This window comes from Lonchura striata, chromosome 10 (genome assembly GCF_050655825.1).
Source record: "Lonchura striata isolate lonStrDom1 chromosome 10, ASM5065582v1, whole genome shotgun sequence".
NCBI classification, from domain to species: Eukaryota; Metazoa; Chordata; class Aves; order Passeriformes; family Estrildidae; genus Lonchura; species Lonchura striata.
In genome coordinates this window covers 14,535,184-14,560,704 of record NC_140712.1, presented here as the reverse complement: position 1 = coordinate 14,560,704, position 25,521 = coordinate 14,535,184, and the positions used below count along the sequence as shown (strand labels likewise).

At 38.6% G+C, this 25,521-nt stretch overlaps 1 protein-coding gene and 1 long non-coding RNA gene across 4 annotated transcripts in view; one reads left to right on the top strand and one right to left on the bottom strand.

The window, feature by feature from the left end:
- LOC146766530 (uncharacterized) overlaps positions 1-6,040 on the top strand; it is a 73,158-nt gene extending 67,118 nt beyond the window's left edge. The window contains exons 3-4 of the long non-coding RNA XR_014957526.1: positions 4,803-4,873; positions 5,905-6,040. This is a non-coding gene — a long non-coding RNA (uncharacterized LOC146766530). The remainder of the gene's footprint in view (positions 1-4,802; positions 4,874-5,904) is intronic.
- The window catches only part of GALK2 (galactokinase 2), a 46,699-nt gene continuing 26,127 nt past the window's right edge, over positions 4,950-25,521 (bottom strand). For 2 of the 3 annotated variants that reach the window (XM_085588287.1, XM_021537515.3), the window contains 4 exons: positions 24,571-24,723; positions 19,611-19,821; positions 12,169-12,370; positions 4,950-5,433 (listed from right to left, as the gene is read on the bottom strand). In XM_085588287.1, the coding sequence (XP_085444413.1) occupies positions 5,226-5,433; positions 12,169-12,370; positions 19,611-19,821; positions 24,571-24,723 (774 nt within the window). In that variant the 3' untranslated portion in view covers positions 4,950-5,225. Of the gene's footprint in view, positions 5,434-12,168; positions 12,371-19,610; positions 19,822-22,912; positions 23,000-24,570; positions 24,724-25,521 lie in introns of all 3 variants that reach the window. The other variant, XM_085588288.1, reaches the window with a different exon arrangement.

The following is a 25,521-nucleotide window of genomic DNA, read 5'->3' as shown; positions in this document are numbered from 1 at the left end:
TTCAGTCTGAAGTACATCTAATCTTTATTGATTTATTTGATTCTCGTGTGCCAAGTGCAGAAAATTGTGCTTTAGTGGGAAGAGGATTTTTTTTCCTTTTAATATTAATGTGTAATTTTGGCCAACAAAAAAAAAGGTTCAGGAGAATATAGCAATTCTCAAAATGCATTAGACTTAAAATCCAATAAGTATACTTCGTGCTTTTGTGTGAATCCTCCTCAGTTCATTGCTTCTACAGGGAGCACTGCTATTGGAAATCAATCTCAAGCATTTTAATGATCAGTTAATTCTGAAAGGTCCTTAATGTCTTCTCATTAGACATTTTTTACTTGTCTACGGTTTTTCCATTGCTAGGTCGGACACCTATGATGAATTTGGTGTGAGTGCCTTAAATTACTCGTGAGATTTGGGCACGTTAGCTCTATGTGCAAATTCTCACTCTTTGCTTGAACTGTTTGCAGGGAGTATGGGCTGGTAAATCCACATTATGCTGAAATCAGTGACCAAACCTGCAGAGGTTTCAGGAGCTCCAGAAAATGTTCACCCACAGTTTAACTGGTCAAACAATCATAGGTGACCAGAGTTAAAACACGTGCTCAAGAAGCAGCAGTTGCCACTGTAGCAGCTGCAGCTCTGTCCTGCTGCCCAGGGCAGGGCAGCACTGCAGCCCAGGGCACGGGGAGGCTGCAGAGGAGCTGGCTGGGCACTGCCTGCCCTCAGCACAGTGACACTGCCTCTGGGAACCTGGGGCTGTCAGGGGAGGCTGTGGTCTGTCGTGTCTCAGAGAATCTCAGTTACTTGTGACACAGGTCCGAAAGCACAGGGCAGAGTACGAGCGATAAGATCAGTACCAGAATTAATCTCTTGTCTCTATTTTATGAGATATTGTATCTCAGAAGAGCATTTGATGAAAAAACTGGCTGAACTGCAGAGCTGAGGGAGGACAGATGTGTCAGCAGCACTGCTTGGCAGTGCTTCCTCTGCCAGTTCTCTGTGCACTGGGAAAATGTGTCAAACAGGGCTGTTTCAGAGTGAGCAATTTGCAGTTAGTTTTACATTCCCCACTGTAGTCCTTTCTACATTGTGAACTAGTCTCTTATCAATACTTAGCCTTCAATCTCAATTCAATGTGCTGCATGATTCACAGTACAGGTTTCATGACATTGTCTTACCAGTCCAGTTTTCATGCTTCTGCTACATTTTAGTCTAAGTTCTTTTATATTTGTTTGTTGTTGATGAACCTTGTAATGACAAGAATCAGGGAGCACTACTTCAGTCCTGCCCAGAACAGCTATAATTTGCAAGGTATCTTTTTTAGAACAGGATACTCTTGTGAATGTTTTGTATCTTTAACTAGATCTAGTTGGGATTTAGCACACAAATAAGCTTCATAGTTAGCTGAAAATGCAAATCCTTCACTTGACTGAAGCTGTAGTGCAGCAGTTGCTCCAACATATCAAGATGTTATTAAAGAGACACATGGACTCGGAGAGGAATTTCAGAAGGATTACACTGACTAAGTACTCAGCAGTTGCTAAAATAAAAGTTGGCATTCAGATCATATTAACTAGAAACCAATATTCCCGAAAATGTTATGTAAGTAATTATTATATATTAGGTTGCCATATGTCTGTGTGTGTGCTGTGTCCAAGACAGCAAACGTCAGATGCACAGTCGTGGTCCCCTCCCGTTGAGTGAATGGTAAAATTGCTCTCGTGCTATTTCAGAGGATGAGCATGTTCCTGTGTAAAAGACACAGTCAGCAAATACAGTAATGAAGACATACATGTCAGTGGGATTACCATAATACAGGGTATTAATATGGCACCAGGCAATGATGCTGCACCCAGATGTCTAACAGTGTCTCCATTCCAGATCCTTTTTTGAAATGTTTAGAGCCCATTTACTGCACACTAAGATTAAACTCTTGATTGAATGAATTACAGTCAGGCCTTAAGATAAAATTACACTCCATGGATAATCATAGCTTGTGCTAACCTTTATCGGGTGCAGGGGTAACATAGTGACAAAGGATGAGGAAGAGCCTGAGGCACTTAAAGACTAAGGCAGATAAGGAATTAATAGTAAGAGCAGTTGTTCTCTGGGTACCAAACCCCCTAAACTGCAGGAGAGGGACAGGAATCAGAATGAAGCACCTGTAATCCAAGGGGAGATTGTCAGTGATTTCACTGCCACTTGATTTCAACACTCACAAGTCTCTGGGGCTGGATCCACCCAAGGGAACCAAGAGACCTGGTGGAAGTGCTCACTGAGCCACTTTCCATCATTGATCAGCACTTTCAACAGAAAAGGTTTAGATTGGATATTCAGAAAAAAGATCTTCATGGCAAGGATTGTCAAGCACTGGAACAGGCTGCCCAGGGCAGTGGTGGAGTCCCCATCCTTGGAGGAATTTAAAAGATGTGTTGATGTAGCACTTGGGGACAGGGTTTGTGCTGCACTTGTCAGTACTGGCTTAACGGTTGGATTTGATGGTCTCAGAGGTCTTTTCCAGCCTAAACTCTATGATCTGATTTACCAATCAGCATTATTCTAGCTATAGAAGAGATTTTTAAAAGGTAGTCAGGAAAAGCTACTAAAAATACAAACTTGGAAAATCTTGCTTAGGCAATATGCTCATGAACTTCTGCTCTAGACTTGACATTTTCATCAAAATTTTCTTCCTTTATTGTTAAAGATACTTCTAATATCTTTGCCCCTTGCCATTCTCATGCTCTGATCATTGGGGAGTTTTACCATTATGTAGAAACATGTCATTAAAGGTTTAAAAAGCAAGCAAAAAAAATCCCAAAACACACTTTTTTGTTAGTTTAAAAAGAAACATTTACTTCCTATATATAGTCAGTAAATACAAATGCCTGAGTGCCCTTTTTATGTAAATAGTTTGAATTCTGTAGGTATCTCCATGCAAGTTAGGTCTAAATTTTACTGGGAAAGAGATTAATCAGAAGTTTAGAACTTTTGGTTTTATTTTTTTTTATACTGTTTTTATATTTGGTTTTCTTTCTTCTTTTATGAGAATATAATATTCATTGTCAGAAAAATTCTGAAATTTACTGCAGCCTGCGTGTTGTGGGGAAGATTCTATGACTTTGCGTGTCATGCTCAACTTAAAAAAGAAGAAAAAATCCCCATAATATATTTTTATTCTGCTCATATGCTGATTACTGTTTCCATGAATCCAGCTGAACTAAAGTTCTATGCAAATATCTTAATGAAGGGACTGGTATTTACTGTATTCTACTCCATTTTTATGACAGGATAATAAATAGGAACTCACTGGAGTAAGCTCAGGATTGTATTTCGTTACGCAGTTGGTAACAAAGCAATAGTAGTATTTTCTTCAAAATATCAGTGGTTATCTTAAACATCGAAGATACCTGATTTTTTTACTTTTTGGGGTCCTATAATTACAGGTTTATAATTACAGGTTTTTTTTAATGCACAGTATATCTACTACATTACAAATGGGTTACAAGATATTAAATTTCAGATGGCAATAGGGAATGTTTAAGATTAGCCCATTCTATAATTCTACCAATTGTTCAGAACTGTGTTCCCTCTCTTTTGCTTTCCCTTCTCACATGCATCCTTGTAACTGTCCTCCCTAAGAATAGTCTTTTCATTTCCCCCACTTGTGCTCAGAGCCCATCCTTTTCCTCGAGTGTTTGATTTGCTTGACCCAAGCACTCTGTTCCACTTTTCCTGGTTGTCAGAAGTAAGAGATCTTCTCTACTGATATAACTGCTATGACATTCCCCTCAGAGGTCCCTGAAAAGATCTGGTAGTTTGCATTGGCTGTTGTTCATCTGCTGTGCTCAGATTTGGCAGAGTTTTCTCACAGAATTAGGAGCTTCTGAGAATTTGGGTTTGGCCTGAATTAGCATGGGTAATGTACAGAAAATCTGAGAGATCCCTAATTTGATGCAGACTTCTGGACATTAACTTGTGCTTAGCATCACAAAAACGTGCCCAGGGCCAACTCTTGCTGTGTCTTTTATGGCTGCAAGGGCTGTGACACAACCAAATCTTCTCTTTGGTTTTCTTTGGAGAGAGCAGAGAAGTGGAAGTTTGTGCAAGAGAGAGGCCACAGGAGCCTGACTTTCCCCTTGGGAGCAGGGTTAGGACATCTTTGGGGGATCCTTATGTACAGTCCCCTTTCTGCAATCACAACCACTTCTCCTGCTGAGGAGGCAGGTTATGTACTCCCAGAGCAGTTATAGGAGATGGCAGGAGCAGACAGAGGTAGCAAGATCAGAATTTGTCAGTAATGTCCCACCTAGAACTTACTTTTGCTTAGTACAACTGAGTAAATTATTTCAATAATTATTCCTTATACATTTTAATTGTTTTTTTAACATGGTCAGTGGATCATATTTAGTCCTTTATAATAGTTTTGCATAAAATGAAAATGTTCTATGATATAGATGCACAGCTGGGACTCAAGCATCTTGAGAGTATAGTGTTTGGATAATTCAAAATGCAACTTTGCTTCATTATTTGCTCCATTCACTTAACTTATCATATCACACAGCTCATGAATAGCATTCATTTTTGTTGAAACTTTCATACCTGCACAAAGATACCTAAGAAATATCTCTAGGAGAAAAGTTGTATTACTTAACACAATGTATTCCTAATTCTTGGCCTGCAGTGCTCCTCCAATATTATTATTAAGTACAACAGTAATTATTCTACTTGTGGACAGTAGAAATCTTCCAATGTTTAGCAAGGTCCTTCCAATTTTTTGAATTTTTCAGTGTAATCTTCCTTTTTTACAGAACACTCCAACCAAAACAATGTCCAGGACCCGAAGAGAAAAAGCACTGAACAGCCCTGCAAACACTGCAAGGTACCCTCCCTCCACTGAGGCATCTCGTTGCACACCTCATCTCTTTTAATACAGTAAAGGGAGAAGAAGAGAGAGACACTGTAACAAATAATCATCTTTATTTCAATTGCAGTTTTCCCTGTCAATAGGTTTTAGTAAATCAATATTTATACTGAAAGATATATTTAATATGGGGGGATAAAAGACTTTTATAATCAAAGAGTTTTCTTTTCATTGCTTCTTCAGAAATACATTTTGATAATAACAACTGCTCATTACAATATAAACCAGAAAAAGCATTCATGTACTGTGGCATAGGAAGTACTGCCAGTTCTACATGCTCTACATAGTTTCTTTAAAATTTTTACGTTCTTTAGGCCTCAACAAAAACCAAAGCTCCTCTTCCAGGTTTGGTAGCAAACAGACTATTATTCTCCACTGCTAACCTTTGGCCATCCGTTTGGTAATAAGCTTTTTTTACATTTTTTAGGAAAGTGTTCAGCTTGTCAGTAGGCACCATTGACACAGTGCAGCCACCCCATCCAGCTCCAGTCAGACGTGACCCAATGGCCCCAGATTGCCTAAAAGAAAATAACAGGGAAAAAAATCATGTAAAATAAACCAAAAAGAAGTACTTTGCAATATATAAAATTTTACTAGAAAACTCAGATGTGTTTTGAATATTCCCATGTCATTGGGCTTTTCAGATGTTCACTTGCTTGTATGTAGCACTACAGCAATTTGCAGTTACCCTTTTGGACCAAACAAAAGTGCTGATGCCTTAAACTGCAATATAGTAATTTCTGCCAGTTCCAAAAGTCACCCTGTTTTCTAAAGCTTCAGCATCAGCTGTTTTTAGGATCACAGCACAGCTGAGATGAAGAAAGCAGGAGAAGAAAGGAATTGTGTTAGCAACATTCATAAGACATCAGAAGTGAAAACAGAAATACATGACAAAAATAACAAAAGAGGGTTCATAAACTAATTGCACAGGATGTAGGCATGCAAGCCATTTTGTAATGTGGCAAAGACAAATAGCTCTATTCTTCCAGGACAGATCTAAACCATGCTGAAGATTCACAGGCTTCTGCAGGACTGCTGAACATGCCAGTCAAGAAAACAAAGAGTTCAGAGACTCTGAAAAAGTCACTGCACTGTGTATAAATAAACTACATAAACTTCTGTTTATGCTGTATTGACATAGTTGGGTATCTTTCTGTAGAGTAACCTCATGAACTTAAAACTGACAGCAGTAGAGGTAAAATATAAATGTAGTCCCAAAAGAAAAAATGCTCTTAATGAGGAGTGTGAAAAGAAAGAACAATGACAAATAAATGACATGCAAAATATAAACCATCCCAGCCTTAGGATACTGGTCTGCTAGAAATGTCCTAGAGCAAATCCCATGCCGTTACACTGCAAGACTGAGATGCCATCTGATTAGAATTTAGAGTTGTTTTCAATAGTTTGCTTACCTGTGTTCCTGATCTTTACTTGGAAAAAGTAAGAGAAGACCATGTAATAAGTTACTCTGGGGCTTATTTAACTTAGTGAGAACAGAACCAGTCAGATTTAGAAAACTCATCTGAAATCTTACTCTTGTGGGAGATCTAATCTGACTTACAAACAAATACTTTTGATGTGTTTCCAATAGCCATGCACAGAGAGATTCACCAGCCCTAAAATATGTTAGAGGGAGAGACAACATCATGTGAATACCACTGGAAAATGACAGCTCATTTGGAGTGGGCTGTTGTAATTTTTCATGTGTGCATTTTATGTCAAATGAATCTGGTGTAGTGCTAGGTTAGTAGAGGTTTAGGTCATATTTCAAGCAAGTACTTGCATATGTGTTTGATTCTAAACACACATCTCTTCTTGAACAGAAACACTTTCTTCAGTGTGTCTGTGTGGTGCCACCCTTCATATTGACTCGATTTTATGTTCATTCTGCATTTCCTGTTGGTGTTTAATTTTACTTATTGTTATTCCTGTAAGCCACTCATTCTCTGATGCAATTTTGGTAGTTTCTAGTCCATGGAGCAACCTCCTAAAATGAGCAGGATCCAATCCAGTATCAGTTACAATAAGTAAGGATATTCCCATTGACTTTATAAGGCCCAATCCACTTTTCAGAATCCGTTAAATCAACTGTCTGTACTCATTTTGTCTGTTACCTCAGACAGAACTTTATATTTCAGATGGTGTCTGGCTTTTATTTTGGTAGGCAACTGAAATCCCTTCAGAATTGTTCTGAACCTTTTACTGATTTCATAATTTTCTGTGGTCATGCTCATGCCTCATTTTTACTGAGTCATTTTTGAATACTTAGTTGAAATAAAGGATAAAGTAGACAGAAAATATGCCAGTTGCAGAGCTGAAGTCACTGTGTTTCAAAATACTGTGGCTTAACAGTGTCAAATGTGGTGCTAGCAGCCACCTGGGGCTGCTGAGGGATCTGATGGGAAGTGCTGCACCATCTGAAAACTGGGTACCTGGTACTACGTGGATCCAGGAGGGAGCACCTGATTCTGTGTCTGCAGGACATGTGGTGCCTGGGATGTACTAAGATCAAACACAAGGAAGTTGTCTTTGGAACAGGTCTAAAACTGCCTCATTAAAGTTTTAATCAGTTCAATACTAAGCTGGACCTCTCTGGTAAAGTGGGATTCCTGGCCAGACACTCCTATTTGCACTGGGATTTTTTTGGAGAGGAATCTGAGCAGACAATCTTGTGGATGGGGAGGTGTGGATTTCATGTATGGGAATGGCCTCGTACTGCAGCTCATGAACAGGGAAGGCCGGGAGGAGGATAAAGTGTCTGGAGTCCAGTGCTGGGGGAACTCAACTCCCAGTCCCAGGTTCTGGCCTTTGCTTCTGGAAAATGTTTATCTATCTTGTTCCAGTCTTCACTGGACACAAAGAGAATTAGCTTATGGGGTTGTTAATGAGTAAAAATACATTAATAAATAAAAATATGCAGCAAAGGAAAGAATAAAAGAATAAAAGGAGGGAGTAGAAATGGAAATCCCATAGTTTGGTATATGGGAACAGTAGACAAGACATGGTAGTAGTCAGTTTTAAAAATAACTGTGCCTTTAAGAGGTAAAAAGACCCTAGAGCAATATTGTTAATTTGAAATACTTAAAATTATGAAATAGCTTTTTGGGAAGCATGGAGTTAACATGGTAAGATTTAAATACATAAATGGCGAGGATTGCACTTATTCTGCTTTGTAATTTAGTTTGTATTTGAATAGCATCTTTAAGCGTTTCTGGCTTTGTTGAAATTCCAAATTATGCCATGATTGCAGGCTCTGCAGCTTTAAGAAAATCATCAGTGGAATTCGTAAGAGTCTTCATAAAATGCAGAATTGTGTTGGCAATCGTAATATACCTGAATGTAATGTACAATCTGTATCTTTTAAAAGTGGTCAGAGAGGATTCATCTGTCTGTCATGTAAGAGGCATGGCTGGGAACACAAAATTTATCAGGATTTATAGCACCAAAAGATGGAGAATAAGAAAATGAAAGTACGTTATGTGCAACCCTAAGGACTGAGAGATTTTCAAGAGTACCTAACTTACTCAGGAGCTCAAATCCAATTTTTTTTCCCTTAATTGTTTAGTAAATCTGCTGTGTTACCTGCTTTAGAAGACTAACAGGTAAACCAGCTACTTAGAGCATGAGGAGGGCTAGAGAAAGCACAAGTCTTCAACCTTTGCAAAATGAAAAAAACAACTGACCAACTCATGGTTACAGTTTTCAGCACTACAAACCACAGCAAGTATGGATCCCTTTCCTTCTTGGCAGAGGTTATGCAGTAAAACATAAAGATCTAGGCAAAAGAGAAAACATCTGGATATGCAGATTATTCTTCACAGTTTAAACCTTGTAAGGAGAGAGCAGCGGTAGACTTGGGAAATTCTGTGGAATGTATTTTTGGAAAAGCTTTTGAAAGTTACAGGGCAGCTGTATATCATCGTGAATAAAGAATGTAATTTATGTAGTTCCTGACCATTTCTATAATCACATCAGCCAAGTCTTCCTGGAGTGACTAGTGATTTTATGTTCTTTAGGTTTTTTAATGTACAACTTAAGAAAAGTTAAGATTTTTTTCCACAAATTAGATGCTGGCTTAAGCTGCATTCACCCAGAGAGCTATACACTTTTAGAAATCTAATTACTGAATCGGAAAAAGATTTAATACTAAACTTCTAGAGAAGAAAGATGCATTTCTTAGGAAATATTTTTGGTGGGACAAGACTGCAAAGAATAATGAACAAACAATTTAGTTTTTTCTGTGCAAAGAATACAATAAAAAAAACCCAGATGAAATAATTTTAATATATAAATTTGAAATCATTCTATGTGAATGACACTCCACTGTGGTACTTAGCTCTGCCCATCATATACTGTGGACTCTTCTGCTAGTAAATCAGAAATCTAATGTAATGTGAACACACACATCACTTTTTTCCTTTACTATTTGTATTTTGCTCTCTGGAACTGAAATGATCTGATGAATTTTAATTTAATTTAGAAAAATCCTAACTGCTGCTTTTCTTTTGGTGCTGTGGCTGTGCTCCTGCCTGCCAGCCAGTGTCCCCCTGCCTGAGCTGGCTGGAGCTGTGTTGCCATAGAAGCACAGAGCTCAGCACAAATGGGGAACACAATTTCCATTCCCCTGCTGAGCTTCCTGCTGCCAGAGGCTGTCACTGCCACTCTTGCAGCTTTACTGGAACGTGGCACAGGTAACTCCACGCTGCAGAGCACATCTGGCCACGTTGTACCTGCTTGTTTTCCTCTGCACAGGGCAGGACAGTTTCCTCCCAGCTTTTCTGAGAACAGGCCCTATCAGAATGGGTTCCTCAGGTCTGCTGAGTGCCTTCACTGGATGCCAGTGACTGAGGCAGCAGCTCTGGGCAGTTACTGTACCTAAAGCAATGCAGATGTCAGCTTAAGGCTCCTGCCCTGCCAGTGGTGCCTCAGAACAGGCAGTGCCAATGCCTTGCACAGGATCAAGACTTCATTGCCCAAGATCCTTGATAATTCAGTAGAGCTCAGTTTCTGTTTTCAGCTGACCCTGGAGATGGTTCTCCCCTCTCCCAGATCAGCAGTTCCCTTTGAGCAGCTGGGATAACTCTGGTGGAACTGCCCTGCTGAGTGACTGTCACAGCTTATTGTATGATGTGGTCTCTATGTGATACAATAAACTGAACACAGCCTGAGAGTTACACCCTGGACTGGGTCCCAAGAGAAGAATCAAAACTTGTTCTGCTCAGTTGCTATCAGTCTGTCAGGCTATCAGGCTGCTTTGTGTTTTAGCACAAAACAGCACATGTATCCCACATGCAAAATACTCTGTCAAGGTCCAGAAGTCTTCCATTCAGTTTTTACGTTTGTAGCTTTCTGCCTCGGAGGCCATTCCATCTTGTCTGTAAAAGAAATCAGACTCACCTAAATAATCATGTTTTGTACTATATTGATTTACAAGCCTGATGAATGGGTACTGCAACTTAAAAAAATCCATGAGTGCAGAAGAAAATGCATATGGTACATTGCATGCTTGTAAAATTCATATCTTCATTCTAAGCAAGACTAATTTCTCAGTTAATTAATTTAAAAAAAAAAGCTGGTAAAGGTGGTAAGGTATTAATTATTTAATTTTTTAAACTCCAAATTAAAACTGTTTATTTTCTTCAAGACTGAAAATATGTAGAGAGAGGATGTGATATCTGCTTCTAAAAGACAGTGAAACAACATTTCTTAACCCAGGCCTGCAAACACTTGTGTCTCCCCACATTTCCCTTCTAGCAAGGCAGTAATGCTCTGGCTTAGGGCAGTTTCCCAAACTAAGCACACCCTTCTCCAAGGAGAAGAAGGAACAATTAGGGGCACAAGTTAGGAGAGTGGCATCAGCAGGGAGCCATTATGGGACTGTGGGGAGCAGGTGGGACAGGGTGGCTGGAGCAGATGCAGGGATGGAGTAGAGGTGGGACAGCCCAGCCGGGAAGCTGTTTATTTCCCACAGCCACTGTTAAAATTATCACCAACCAATAAGTTCCTTCTATAGGCACTGAATTTAGATCAAAGTTAGCATCAGATGTCTATCCTGTGATTAAAAATACCAGAAAAAGAGAAATTAAGAAGGACTGAAATGTGCACATTGTTTGATGCTGACCCTGTGGGAGGGATGAAATGCTATGTAGGATGTGAGTACTAAGTGCTTGTTTTTACTTTGTGGATTAACACACATATTGAACCAGATCTCATCGTCCCCTGTAGCTGAGGCATGGAAACAACAGCCTGATACCACAACAACCTGTGTGTGGGAGAAGAGAAGGGACAAAATGGCACTCAGGGAATGTGCTTTGGAATTGAGATTGTTTCCTCATGACCAAACTGAGTTAGGAAGGGATCACAGCTGAAAGATTAATGCTGGGGACTTAATTATATGTGGAAAGCTCAGACAGCACAGAGAAGCAGAGTGCCAACCACTGTAACTGTAAGCACACTTATTTCTTAAACAGTGAAATGCTGTCCAAACTATCTGATACTCCGGATAGCTTATTTTTAATTGAAAAAATGCAAATGGCATTTCACTACATTTCACTATAATGCCAAGACAACCTAAGATTATAGAACAGCTTGTTTATGCCCTGAAACTCCTGTGACAGAAGTACTGAAATGGTTAAGAAACATGAAAAAGGTAGACTAGATTAGATATTGGAAAGAAATTCTTTCATATGAGAGTTGTGAGGCACTGGAATAGGTTGCCCAAAGAAACTGTGGATGCCCCATCCCTGGAAGTGTTCAAGGCCAGTTTGAATGGGGCTCTGAGCAGTCTGGTCTGGTGCAAGGTGTCTCTGCCCATGGCAGGGGAATTGGAACATGATGATCTTTAAGGTCCCTTCCAACCCAAATCATTCTATGGCACTATAATTCTAACAGATAGAGAAAAAGTAACAGTTCAGATAGAACAAGTAAGATGATGTTTTAAGAAAACCACTTATGACTTCTTCTGCACTTAAAAAAGAGTAGCCAGCAGTCTAACGTAACACTTGTGACGATGAGTCAGTCCAAAAGCAAAATCTGTAATAAAGCCATAAACCGTAGCTTTCATCTGAAAGTATTACACAGATGTCAGCAGGGAAACAATTGACCGTGTAATGTCCCTGCAGGAGATTAATTTTGTAAGAAGAGACAAGAATACTTTCATTTTAAGATTGCAATAGCCAAGGATGTCATGTTTTCTCCTCAATTCGAACCGTATTCTCCACAGACGATTACTCTTCCTTGTGGTCAGAACTTACAGGCAGATGTCGACCAGGCGGTCCAGTTCAGGACAGCTGCACTCATACATCTCCCTGCAGCTGATATGGCTCTGCTGCATTAATTCCCCCAGCAGCTGGAGTGCGTTGGCAGGTGCTTCGCTGCAAATCTTCTGAAATTCCAGCACTCTGGCAGCCTCACTGTACACGTGCTTTGCACGCTGGTATAACTTAAAGGTGGAAACTACACAAAAAGAAAACTGGTTATTTACTACAAAAGCGACATACAAAAACATAACAGAATTGTGGTTTTTTAGCAATTTATCCTTTATATGAGAACTCTCTAGGCTGAAAGTCTTCTGCAAAAATTCACCTACATCTTCTTTAAAAGCCCTAATAAAAAATCATGTTTAGAGGTTATCAAAATGCAATGTACACATCTTTTTTCACTTTGACAGCTTCATGCACATGCTCTGGTTATTTCCTGTGCCACTGAACAGGCTCAGTCTCTCCACTTACTTTGCAGAGGCAAGGCAGAAGCTTTAAGGGTTGGCAGTGACAGCATTAGGGCATTAATCTAAAGCTTTCAGCTTTTCAAATAGCAGCAGAACAGAGGCAGAATAGCAGCAGAACACCTGGAGGGTCCCCAGTGCCCTGCAGGCAGCTGTCAGCCAGCACCTGCTGGCCCAGGACCTTTGTGTGGCTGCTCCAGGCCAAATCTGCAGCAATTATGGAACTGTGCAGATGGACCTTTGCTTGAAAGGAAACAACCACCAAACCACAAAAAACATCACCCAATTTTGTCTCTTTTTTTTTTTTTTCTCAACAATACAGGCTCACTCTGACTATAGTTAATACTGGATTAAAGGTACAGTGAAGAGAACAGGTGCTTTCACTTTGGTGTTCAGGGTTTATATTTGGTACAGGTACACTCCTTTTTGGTATACTTGCCAAAATGTTAGTGCTGCCTGTGTGGATGGGAAGAGATGCCAAGCCCAGAGAGGTACTGATTAATACTGACCTGATAAGATTAAAGACTAGTGCAAGGATTTTGCCTAAATTTTTTCTATTGTGCCATAAAAAAGCAGTTCTCCTGGGAAGGGTCAAGGGGGTGTCCAAACCTGTGTGGTCGTCAGCATAAAGACCTCCATCAAACCTGAATAATGGGGCATAAAAGGCAGGAGATGGCTGTGGTTAACGACACCACACGCCACCCATATTTACAGGAAGGTTTGGTTTGCAACTAATATCTAAGAATTGATCTGCTGTTTCCAAGCTTGTGCTGTAGTTCATTGTTTTCCTCTCCCAATATAGTTCTGTTTGCTTTAATACCATGGCTACTATTTAGGAAGTATTGTTCACCAGAAGCATGCATGACATAATTTAATTTATTACTAAATTGGTTTGTGCAAGCTGTTTGGGTGGTAAATATTAATGGACTTTAACCTCTATATGGAGCACCTACTGCACTGTTTCCTTATTTTAGCACAGCAAAGCCTTGCCAGAGCACTTCAGAACATCCTTAATCTTCCTTCTACATGTAAATTCTCCTTCAGAGTGATCTTTCTCTCTCAATTCAACTCCTGGTCTCTCTTGCTTTCTAAAGGGGCTGATAAAACACTCAAATAGAGGTAAAAGGAGAAGCAAGACCAGCCCTGTATTTAAAATAGGACTTGCTGTCTGACCCAGTCCCACAGAGTTCCTACTTGGCTGTTCTGTAGAGACTTCCAACTGATGGAACCACTTCTAACACTTTCAGCAATCCTCATTTGCAAATACATGTAGAAATCTTCCTTGAGAGACTGGAAATAAAATTAGGTCTCGTATGAAGTGTCTCGTGTTGTACACTCCAGGCAGCAACACTTAGAGACTAAAACTTCATCAGCACCTCTATAATGTCTTTTCTTTTCTCCAGAGTATTTCACAACTGTAAATGCTGAAAATAGTGCTGAGACACAAGTAGTCTAAAATGAGACAGAAACATTTAACATAGCAATGTTCTGCTACTGCTGATATTGCTTCTGCTCCTATTTATTTTGTAATTCAATACAGCATACTACTGAGAAACCCTGTGCTGTTTGTCTTGTGAACAGGCTTTCTGAAAGCATTTCAAACTAGGACAGAAATGAGAAAATTGAGTGCCCCCCAGAACCATGGACTTGAGAATATCACACAGGAAGAGGTATTTTAATTTCTGATTTTGTTGCTGCTGGAGTTAGTTGCACTGTGTTTTGCAAAGTAGTGCCTCTTATTTTTGAATGCTAAAGAAAAGCAGCTTGGCCCATTTTTAAGGATGGTTTCTCTTTAAATATTCTTTTCTTATGAGGCATTGTTTTAGAGCAAGGAGATTTCTAAATGTGCATTCGTTTAGGGAATATCTAAAGTTGCGTGAGAGATTGCCATAGCTCACACTCTCTTGTAAATCACCATCGAACAGTAGTAACCCAAAGAATGAACTGAAAACATGTCTGTTTTCAATTGTCAGGCCACAGACTTGCCAAAGGCTGTGATTGATTCGGAGACCACCCTTTGGTAGAGCAATGCTCTACTGGCCAGATTACCTTAAAATCTCTGGGGTTGTGTTGTGCTCGTCATGTTAGGAATTGGCAACCACAATGGGCGCTGGGCTCTGGCTGCCAGCCAGGGGACCTGAGCTGTGTCCTGGGCACTGCTGGCTCTGGGAGAGCCTCTCGGTGGAGGGGGAAATTTGCTACCTTGACACAGCTTCCTCTGGCTGGGAACACGCTCCTTCCAGGCAGCAGAGAGTGGCTGCGTGTTATTTGGAGACTCCTTTGCAGACGTTTACCAAATGAGTATTGGTTAAAGGCTGGGATGTTGGCATTAGCTAGTAGTCTGTTATAGGCAGCATTTTATTTCAAAAAAAATTATGTTTGTGTTTAAAAATTTTTGTTATAGCTTGCTTTTTTTCTCAGGCAGTTTTCTTTTCAGGCAAGATTATCTTGAGGACAACAAACAGCTCAGTACTCTTTAAGCCTTATTCTAAAATAATGAAATTATTCACATATTTTCAGCTTTCAACATTAAGTGCCTCTGATAATACGGAAACCTTCTTCTATCTCTTCTGTTTGGATGGGCAGTCCAAACAAACCCTCTCCACCTAACTGAAGATAGAGTACAGATGATATTTCTAAAAGTCACAGCTATATTAGAATCTGCTTACTACATCACAGCTTGTATATTGGCTCCACTGATTTCCTAAGCCATACTCTGTCACGGTTAAAAGAAACAAAACCAAAGGGCCCACACCTGATTAGTTTATATCTGAGCCAAGGCTGGAGTGCTCTGAAAGAGGAAAAACCGAAGCCCTCTAAGAAATCCTTGCAGGATTGAACAGAACTGGGTTATATGGTCTTCTCTGTGGTACTTAAAGGAGAGCATAAAAAGCAGAGTTAGGGAACTAATGCCAGATTCTTAAAAGCACGTGGATCCTCAAGTCTACTACAATGTATGGAATTAGGTAATTAATTAGACCAGAAATGTAAATGTACTTTCCTAATCCACTCAACTACAATGAAGGCCTGGTTTCTCCCACTTCAATTTACTTTGAGTTCTCTGAACTCCTGAGCACCTGCAGAAGATTTCTGTCAGGTCACCCATGAACAGGTAAATTCAGTTCACTTACAAACCACCAGACACCCTTGAAAGAATGGTGCCATTTTCCGGGGCACTAATAGATAGCACTGCAGCAAGAACCTTCCAAGTTGCTGTGACCTAGCAGACTAATGTTAATGAAAACTTGTCCAAAATCCTTTTAAAATCCCTTAACGGACAAAAATCTGGGCTATTAGACCCAAATAATTGTGGGTTAACTAAATATAACAAAAATGTTTACTGTGGATTCTCAACTGTATGGTCATATTTTTAATTTTAGCTTTACAAAAATAGTGCAAACCTGTCCAGTCCATTTAAAGGAATTTTTTTTTCTGTATAAGTAAATGTTGTGGCTTCTCAGCAACTCCTATTATTTGTTACAACTTCAACTTCAGCAGATTCCTTTCTTTAGAGGCTTCCTGTACAATTCTATCTGACCTTTAGCTAAAGACCAACCTCTCCAGGCTATATATTTTTTTCTAGTTGCTTTGGCAGCTTCTAAAGATACATTTCACTGGAGATTAATGAGCTGCACATGGCTGATGGGACTGTCAGAAATTTACAACCGGAAAAACTCACGGACACGCAGTTGTGTAGGGGACAGTTTCTAGCACCATTACTCACGTGGAATAGTACCCTTCTCTGTTAGGCATCCTGCTGATTGAACATGATGAGGGTGAAGGTTTCTGGCTCATAATGTGTATAAGAAAATACTGCCAGATGGCTTTAATTTGAGCCAGATTGTGAACCCCCTACTTGAAGTGGGGAACAGTTACTCTACTGGGACTGCTCAAGTAACTGTTTGCAATCCAGCTTTCTGAAAATAAACCAGGGGACGAGTCATCGCTGGATTCAGTGACACATTTAGCAGACACCTGTTTTGAGATTATGATAACTACTGGTTTAAAGTGATTTTTCCTCCAGAGGAATGATGGCTTTACAAGGCTTTTGCAACTAACCTGGACTATTCAGTGTCTGTGCGTAACCTGTGGCACACCCCAAAAGCTCCCATCCTCCAAGTATGAGATCTGCCTGGAGCAGCCACATCTCTATTTCTGTGGTATGTCCCAGAATTTCTCCGTGACATGGATCAGGCTGAGGCTGAACTAGGCACCTGGACCCCTAAACTGGACAGAGTTCTGAAGTCTGTCAGTTTGGAGGTGTAATTCTGGTAATGCAGGACATCTACTGATGCACAGAGAAAGCTTTGTGTACCCCAGAGCTGCCTGACAGAACACTCGAGACCCCCTCACCTACACCCATCAGTGCAGGGAGTGTGGAAACTGCTCCTGCACTCACATCACCATCAATGCCCATGAATGGCTGTTCAAGCACCTCCGTGGAATTTGCATCACAGATTTAGAATTCTCTTTCCAGGAGAAAAACAGGAGTTAAACAGTCAAATCCACACAGCAAATAGACAGACTCCTCCCATGGCATTTTCATTCTCTGATTTAAATGTCAGAATTCGATTTTTTTAATATGAAAAGGAAAAATGGGTTTAAAAATACTTCATTTAAGAAGAAAAAACATTTCATGGTTAAAGGAATACAATGTTTTACAGGAGAATATCCTTTTGTGGCGAAGCTTATAAATACTTAATGTCCCACAATCACCACACACTATGTGTTATGTAAAGCAGTCGAGTCCAAGCCAAAATTATGGCACAGAGCACCTTAGAAAGTAATAAATATTATTTTTCTAGAGATGTTCAGAAGCCACAAGTGTAATCCATGTGTAAACATTTGCAAGGGAGCTTTAAACTCAGAATTTTGAATTGACCAAGAAACAACTGCAAGAAGTTCAGAGAGGCTATATACACCATCTGTACTTCTCCAAACGTGGGGAACAAATGGGCTGTACAGTGGAGAACTGCAGAAATCCTTGAATACTTGCTGTAAAAGGGATGCAGAGCTGCTGTGCAAAGCCAGTCCATAGAATGTTCCTATGAGATGTGGAGTTTTTATCTGGTCATCCTTACACACTGATAAAACTTTATGCAAGTATACAGTACTGTCACTGGAGGAGTAGAGGAGGGGAAGCTGGACTTAAAGCTAAATTAGTATGTACAGAGCACTTTTAGATCCTTAAACATGAGACAATGGCAATATAAAACAGTATTTGTAACACTCCCTGGGCATGGAAAGATCCCCTAAATGTTACGGTTTGTTCCACATGTTGAACAAAGAAATTCAGCAACACCTGAAATCCTCTGAAGAGGTTACTTATTTGACAGTATGTTTTCTCTCTCACATGAAGAAGCCAGGCATTGTCCTGAAATTAGAGTGGGAAAGTAGAGGGGAAGTAAGAAAAATGTTTTCTTCAAACAGCCTCTGGTGTTCCAAAGCAAACATAATGTGTAGTCTGTATAGTGTGTAACAAACCCAGCAGATTTAGATTCTTTCTATGTCTGCCTTGTTTCTTCTATATGTTTTACAGAAATTTGTTATTTAATTTTCTATTGTACAAAAAGCAAAAAGGCTTTCAGCATAATCCTTTTTAATTTGTCTTATCAAATGAAATCATGGTCATGCAAGTTTAAGAGACTCTGTTCAGCAAACATCTGCAAATGGTATTCAGAGCTACAGTATAAAATTTCCTTTGAGTTTCTTCTATGGCTTTTATGTCTAAATTTTGTTTTTTGGAAAAAAAAATCAAGATAACCTGTATAAGCAACTCAATTTTGCAGAACTATAGAATTTTGTTTTATAAACTATTAACTTACAGATGTTTACACTCCTTATACCTATAAGGAGTGTAAACATCTGTAAGTTAATAGTCTCGCATTGCTTCATGAAGGGGAGAGTGCAGGGACTGTGTAAGATTTACAACCTTGCAGTTTCCCAGGAAAATGCTGCACAGTGCAGGTACATGGTTCATATATTCCTCATGTACACACAATACAAAGTTATCAAAACTCTTTGTATGGAGACAAAGAGCTGGTTTAAGATATCTTATTCCATCCTGGTATCTTCTGGCAGTGTAATTAGACAATAAGATAGTCTAATACTGTCTGATACCTCTGGGGTGCAGAACAGGTTGGAAATTCAACCTGGTCCATAGTTAATATATAAAATTTATAATCACTCCAGATGAACAGATTATTTAGGTAAGTGTCAGTATAGATAGATATGTTACAGATCTGTGTACATCCAATGTACACATTCCTGAAAGCAGTCTTGGGAAGGACTGATAAGGATGTAATTTTGCTCCGAAAGAATACAGGTATTAATGCTACAGAACGGAAACAAGGAAGAAGGATTCTGTGTATTTCTTACAGAAAGATTCTGATCTCTATTGGAAACCTGTTATGAAAGCAAAAAAATAATTTCATAAATACTCTATTATTTGGTATTATTAGCAACCCTACTATATGAATCCAGGATACATTTTATGTATTACAATGCTCTTGACTGTATAATCTAAACAATAACACATGGGAAACACTTTAGATAGTAAATTTTTCATCTCCACCAACATCTTCCTAAAAGGAAAAAAAAAATAATAGTGACAGAAACTTTCTCAGGAAAGACTGAGACTTGCTGCCCTGTTCTTGTTTTAGAAGTGATCATGTATTTTTCAGTTAAGAACAGAAGCACAAGCCCATCTATGCTGGTCTTAAACACTAGTTAAGTGATCTGCTATTTTCATCATTTTAGAAACAGTTCAATCAAAATCAAAGATTGCTCTATTTTAAGTTAAAAGTTAGAATGAAAATATCAATTGATGATGATATAAATTCTTTCACTTCCCAACCAAGATTCCAGCCAAGTATTCTGGCAAGACTTCCACTTGCACTACTTATTAATGCGTAACATTTTTATATAATATAAACATTGTACAGTAAACCCCACCATTTCATATATGCTCACCATCTTGCATGTTTTGACTAGGGATCTGAGAGTGGAACTCCTCCAGGCTAATTCCCAGGCATTTACAAATTTCCTCTGTGCTGTAAGGCTCAGGATGTAATACCTCCTCGACAATGGTCAGCATTTCCTCTAGGCTAACTCCTAGCTTGGTTTGCACATCATGGAGTCTCAACATTTTTCTCCACTCCAAGCCTTTTGACTTTGAGAGAAGCTAAAATAAAATTAAAAAAAAAAAAAAAAGAAACAAAATATTTGTGCATAAGTATCTTTAAGGCCCATTTTCTCTTTTCACTTCTTAATTGAGAATCATCAAAACCTACTTTTTATCAGTACAGAGCAATACTTATATTTATTATTAAAGGTCTTTGAATGACAGGTATTCTTCCCTCAAATCAGATACTATCTGTAAAAGCCCTACTGGCATTATTTGCGTGACATCAGGTCAGTGATTTATCCTCTTCCATGGACTTTGTTACTTCGAGCTCTTACTAACCTTTTACAATCTGATCTGGACAACTGTTTATACAAGTGCTATGATGTTGTAACAGTAAAAGTCCTTAAAAAGTTTATTTCCATACTATTAGTATTTGCTCTAACATTTCAGTTTGACATTACCAATATGCTCCTGGAATTTTCTGATGAACATTTGAGGTTGTCATAACACCCTTTTCTCATAATAGCCCTAAAAATATGAAAGTGGTCATAAGATTTATGGGGAGAATAACCATAACCTTTGTCAGTCTCTGGAGTTTAAGTAAAATTTAAGTACCTTCTTTAACATCCAATTTAAAGGAACTTTTGAGCCTTTACAGGAATGGTGCAGTGGTCTGAATCTGTTCCATTCCTGCATGGTTGCTGTGATATTCTTTAGTTATAGATGCATCTGCTTTCCCCGCTCCTGGCAATGATACCATGCTTTGTGTATCTTTTGTGATGTTTTGGCAGTTGACAGTCGTACTACAACACACCAGAATCCTGAAAGGCAGAATGTCCAACATGCTTTTCTCTGGAAGGTTGAAATATGTATTGATGCTCCCATGTGTCTAATGAAAATGGTAAAACAGCTTTCCTCATAAGGTGAAATATTTTGATGTTATGAATTATAGAAGAATAGTCAGTGGTCATTGACATACCACCTGTAATTTCAACAGACTACAAAGTAAAACAAAGATTATCAGGTACACAGAAACATCATTTTACTGTGTTCATAGGCACATCATATATGTCCAGTGCTGCACCATTTAAATTGAGTTTAAAACTTCTAGATCATGCTGTATGTCTGGAAAGAATTTAAAACCATACAGAAAGACCAGGGAATGAAATCCTTTTTCTATACAAATCAGCATTCAAACCTTTTATGAACAAGGCCAAGATTTCACCCAGTGTGTTTTATTCTTTTCAATAAGCACTGATTTGGACTGAGATTGGTTTGAAATTATTTGTCTTGATTCAGCTAAGCCATTTAATTTTCTGGGTTAAAAAAATCATGCGATTTACATACATATCTGAAAAGTATTTGCTTTGTTTTGTGCAAAGTTACAGCATGAAATTTAACCAGATCTGCTGCCCAACTATCTATTACTCTCCCCCAACAGTGCTTTTTTTACAGGGGCCCTTCCAGTTTTGCTTTATTGCAGTATCTAAAAATTAACTACTTTTGGTGCCATCTAGTGACTTGCTGAGATTTATGTGAGGCTCAGCAAAGACAAACAAAATCCTAATCATATAACTTTGTTTCCATTTAAAATACAATTTTATATGTTCAGTGGTAGAGAAAGAAGCAGAACTGTTTAGTGCCTAATGCAGAAATCAGTATGAGACAATTTTTTCTGTAAAAGACTGGTTAAGTCACTTCTGGCCTCCTTTTTAAAGGCTCTGAATACCTAGAACTCTACAGCCTTTATATAATTTGTATTTTAGCTTACTTATGTTAGAATAAAAGTTACTGCTTCATTTAACTTAAATATATTGTATGTTGGTGCATATAGATCTTCTTCAAGGTGCTAAATGAATGGAAATTATTTTCCTCATACTTTAATCCCAATATTCAGCATCCCCTGGACTTTATTATGAGGAGTTAGATAGAATTTACGAACAATAATATTCTAAAAGGCAACAACATTTTTTCTACTTCCTTTTTTAATAAATAATCCCCTGCAAAAATATGCCACATGCATTGTCACATCTGTTCCCCTTACTTCAAGGGAGATGCTGTATTTCGGGCATGCCAACTACACTGGGGTTTTACAGGTCAAATGTTCCAAATGGCAACTGACCCCGTTAGGCCAGCAGGCATGGCTTTGCTGGAAAGGTCTATCCTGCTTCTAGCAAAGTTTTGATTCTAACAGCACTGGGAAAAATATTATGGGCAAACAGAAATGGTTTTTGAAAACAGTCTAGCTGCAGCAGCTCGAATTGTAATGGTCATGGAACAGAAACAGGAAAAAAATTCCACCTCTTTAATGTACAAAAACTAATTCCAATACTTCTCCCACAGTTGGATATTTTCTTGATTATCTCTGGCTAAATTGATTAAAGATATGGACATCAAACAGCTCTTAACTGCCAGGATATAGAATCTTTGGGCTTTATTGTTCTTTATTGTTCAACATAGGCATACTGGAGAACTGTAAGTAATTGAGAGGAAAACATACTTGGTAAATGATGGGGCAAATATAAATATCAGAAAGTCAGACTAGGAGTAAGTCCAGGAATACTTTTATAGCAGCATCACTTCCTTACACATAACATTTCTATAATGCCATCTGAGCACTGTGCTCAGGAGCTGCTGGTGGCTCTGCAGCTGCAGACACTGCTGGCCCCACACCACGCTGAGGCTGAAGCAGGGGGAGCTCAGAGCAGTAGGGACAGGTCAGCTCCCTGCGGAACCGCGAGTGCTCTGCAGAACAGAAAACTGGAAACTCACTGTGACAGAGTGCAGGAGAGCACTCAGAGGCTGCTGCAAGAATAGAGAAAGAGATATAGGCAAAAGAATGATTCTCTAGAGGAAAGGCAAGGAAACAGAATCTAAGAAAGATAATTTATCAGGATGATCAAGAACTCTAGCAAAATGTTCTACACTAATGCTAGCAGGGATATGTTTTGTAGGCATCTTTACCTACACAGTAAAAGGAGTATGAAATTTTAGAATCATCTAAAGCAGAAAAGGGGAAAAGAAGCCTATCCTAAGACACTTACAATGATAATTTCTTATAAAGCGTTATTGCAAGGCCCAGCACGTTAGTTCATAGTTCCATTAGTTTAATAGTGCTTAAAAGACTTCCCTGTTTCCACTTATATACCTGCCCTCCTTCACCCCACTGTGACCTCTTCCTAAAGACAGTCTTTTCCTGGCTCAATGTGTTTTTATAGTGTGTGCAGCTTTCCATCTGGGTAGCATATGTTTAAAAACAGACAGGTGTATTTTGTTAGTCTCTTTACAATCGAGCATCTGCTAAAAGTACATTTTTAGAGATTGCATCATAGCTAACAGGAATGTAAAAGAAAAGATGTTTCCTTACTACCACTTCAGTATACTGTACAGGACTAATAATTTAAAGCAAATTAGAAAACTGTGATTCAATTCACAGTCTGAAAGTAAAGTCTGGTGTATGGAACAATAACTTCAAAAGCTCTCACAGCTTAATGCACTCATTGTACAGTGCCTTTTAGTACTGATTATCTGTGAAGGCTCTCTATTTCTTATGCAAGAAAAAAAGAATTTACAAAATAAGCTCCTCTTAAAAACATGTATTTTGTCAATTAGCAATCCCAAATTAGAGATTTATCAGTGATAACAGAACTAACAAATAGACAGTTCTTATCTTTATTTTCTTAATGGCTTAAAAATCTTCTTACTAACTTCAGTGACAACAGCTTTAACTGTGGTCATTGGTGGTATTTTTTTACCATGTCTTAGATACAACTGAAATGCAACTATTCCTTTTATACTTGAGTTTAAAGCCCGTTTAAAAAATCATCTGAAGTCCAGCTTCCTTCCTTAAAAATATCTCAGCACATTATTTTATAATACATTTTGTCAGTGTCTGATCAGATCCTCAACTATTTTTTTAGCACTAACTAGAACTTGTAAAAAGTTATTTTTAATGGAATTAAGATGCCAACAGATGTTCAAAGTACTTTTGAATATTGATCAGATATTTGTCTAATATTTGTTCTGTAGCAAGGAGTTCCACATTGCATTTTCAAAGCTTTCTTCTACACTTTGTGACCCACATTCTGTTCTTTCCCACAGCACCTCATTTACTCTTATCAAAGAAAAATGAACTATCTTCTCATAAAGAACTCTAATCAAACCCTACATCTACATCCTCCTGAACATAAAAAATCCAGTATTAAAGCAGAACTTAGATTTCCCCTGTTCAATTTCCATACATTTTAGAGATAATTTCAAGCTGTAAACTGGAAGTACACCCTAAATGTTGGGGTTTCATTCAAGCCTGTTTTTAAACTTTACACTGAGATACATGCTGCTATTCAGTATTTCTAATATTACTTCCAGGCCTTCAACTAGTAGCTTGGATACTCTCTAAATCCTAGAAAATACACATCTATTGCCATATATACATATAAACATGTGACCATACTGGTTGCTTTCCATTATTTGTCATTATTCAGCTTTAATTAGAAACAGCCTATCTTATTAACTGGGAATATTTTTTTTCTCAAAAATAGACTTATTTCCTCCACTGAAATATAATAAAAAATAAATTTAATAGAACTAAATCACATAATCTTCTATATAAGGACACAGTCCTTGCACTTCCATTAAGCTCAGCAGGAGTTCTGTTCTTGCATATGGAGGTGTCTGGTTCTGGAAAGAAAAATTGTACTAAGAGTAGCACCTAGCCAGGTGTTAAAGACACAACTGGTCAGAAGTGGAAAAAAGCACATATTTAGATGAAGGTTTCATTAGAGTTTGACATAAGCCATGTGTTACCTTTGTAGCCAGCCGACACTCCATTACCCTAATATTGTAATGAGAAGTTGCTGCTTTATTCATTTCAACACAACTGTTAGCAATAACAAACGTTGCTCCACTTGGAAGTCTAACATCAGTTGCCCTCAGTGGACTGAACTCTATCAACTTGGCCTATTGAAAGAAAAATGAATGGTTAGTTTTAATTTACTACTAGCTAACAGTGCACTTAGTTCTATAAATCAAATGCAAATTTGCGTGTTTTTTCTCTTGAAAATCCAGGCACAGTTAAGGAAAGAAAACTGACATGAAACAGCAAGAAAAGAGGTTTAACCTCATTGGTCAAGTTACACATACATTTCAAACCCTTCCCTGTAGCTGGATTTTAAAATGTTTCCATTAAGTCTTTTGACTTTTTAACAGAACCCCACCCGAACTATTTTTCTTGCCTGTTTAAGACAACAGTTTCACTTTGATCTGCAGAGAAGTACCAGGCCTGGCTGAAGCTAATGTGCATGCCACTAGAAACAAGGGGCTTTGCATTCCCTGCCCCTTCATCAATGTCCATCTCCCCCTCCGTCCTCTTGTTTTGCACTACAGCGAGATTAGTACTGGAGGTACAGTATGGTACCAACATCTTAGGACTGATTTGAGGCAGTGATCATGGTACATACAAACAATCCAACCAAGAAACTAAATAAAACTATGTGTAAGAATGTAGTTACTGTTTCCTCCTTTCTGACATGAGACTGCCTTGCCTCACACATGCTAACACAAGCTGCGTAAGATGTTCCCAACATTTGTGACCTTTTCATGGAATAAGTTAGGCATCCATTAATTAAATAATTCAGGATGTAATGTAATCAAGAGATTAAATTCACATCTGGTTTTTCACTGGGATAAGTTGTAAATCATGTGCCCTGTTTTGGCTTCTTAGAATAGACTGTAACTGTGCAAGCAGGGACATCTTAC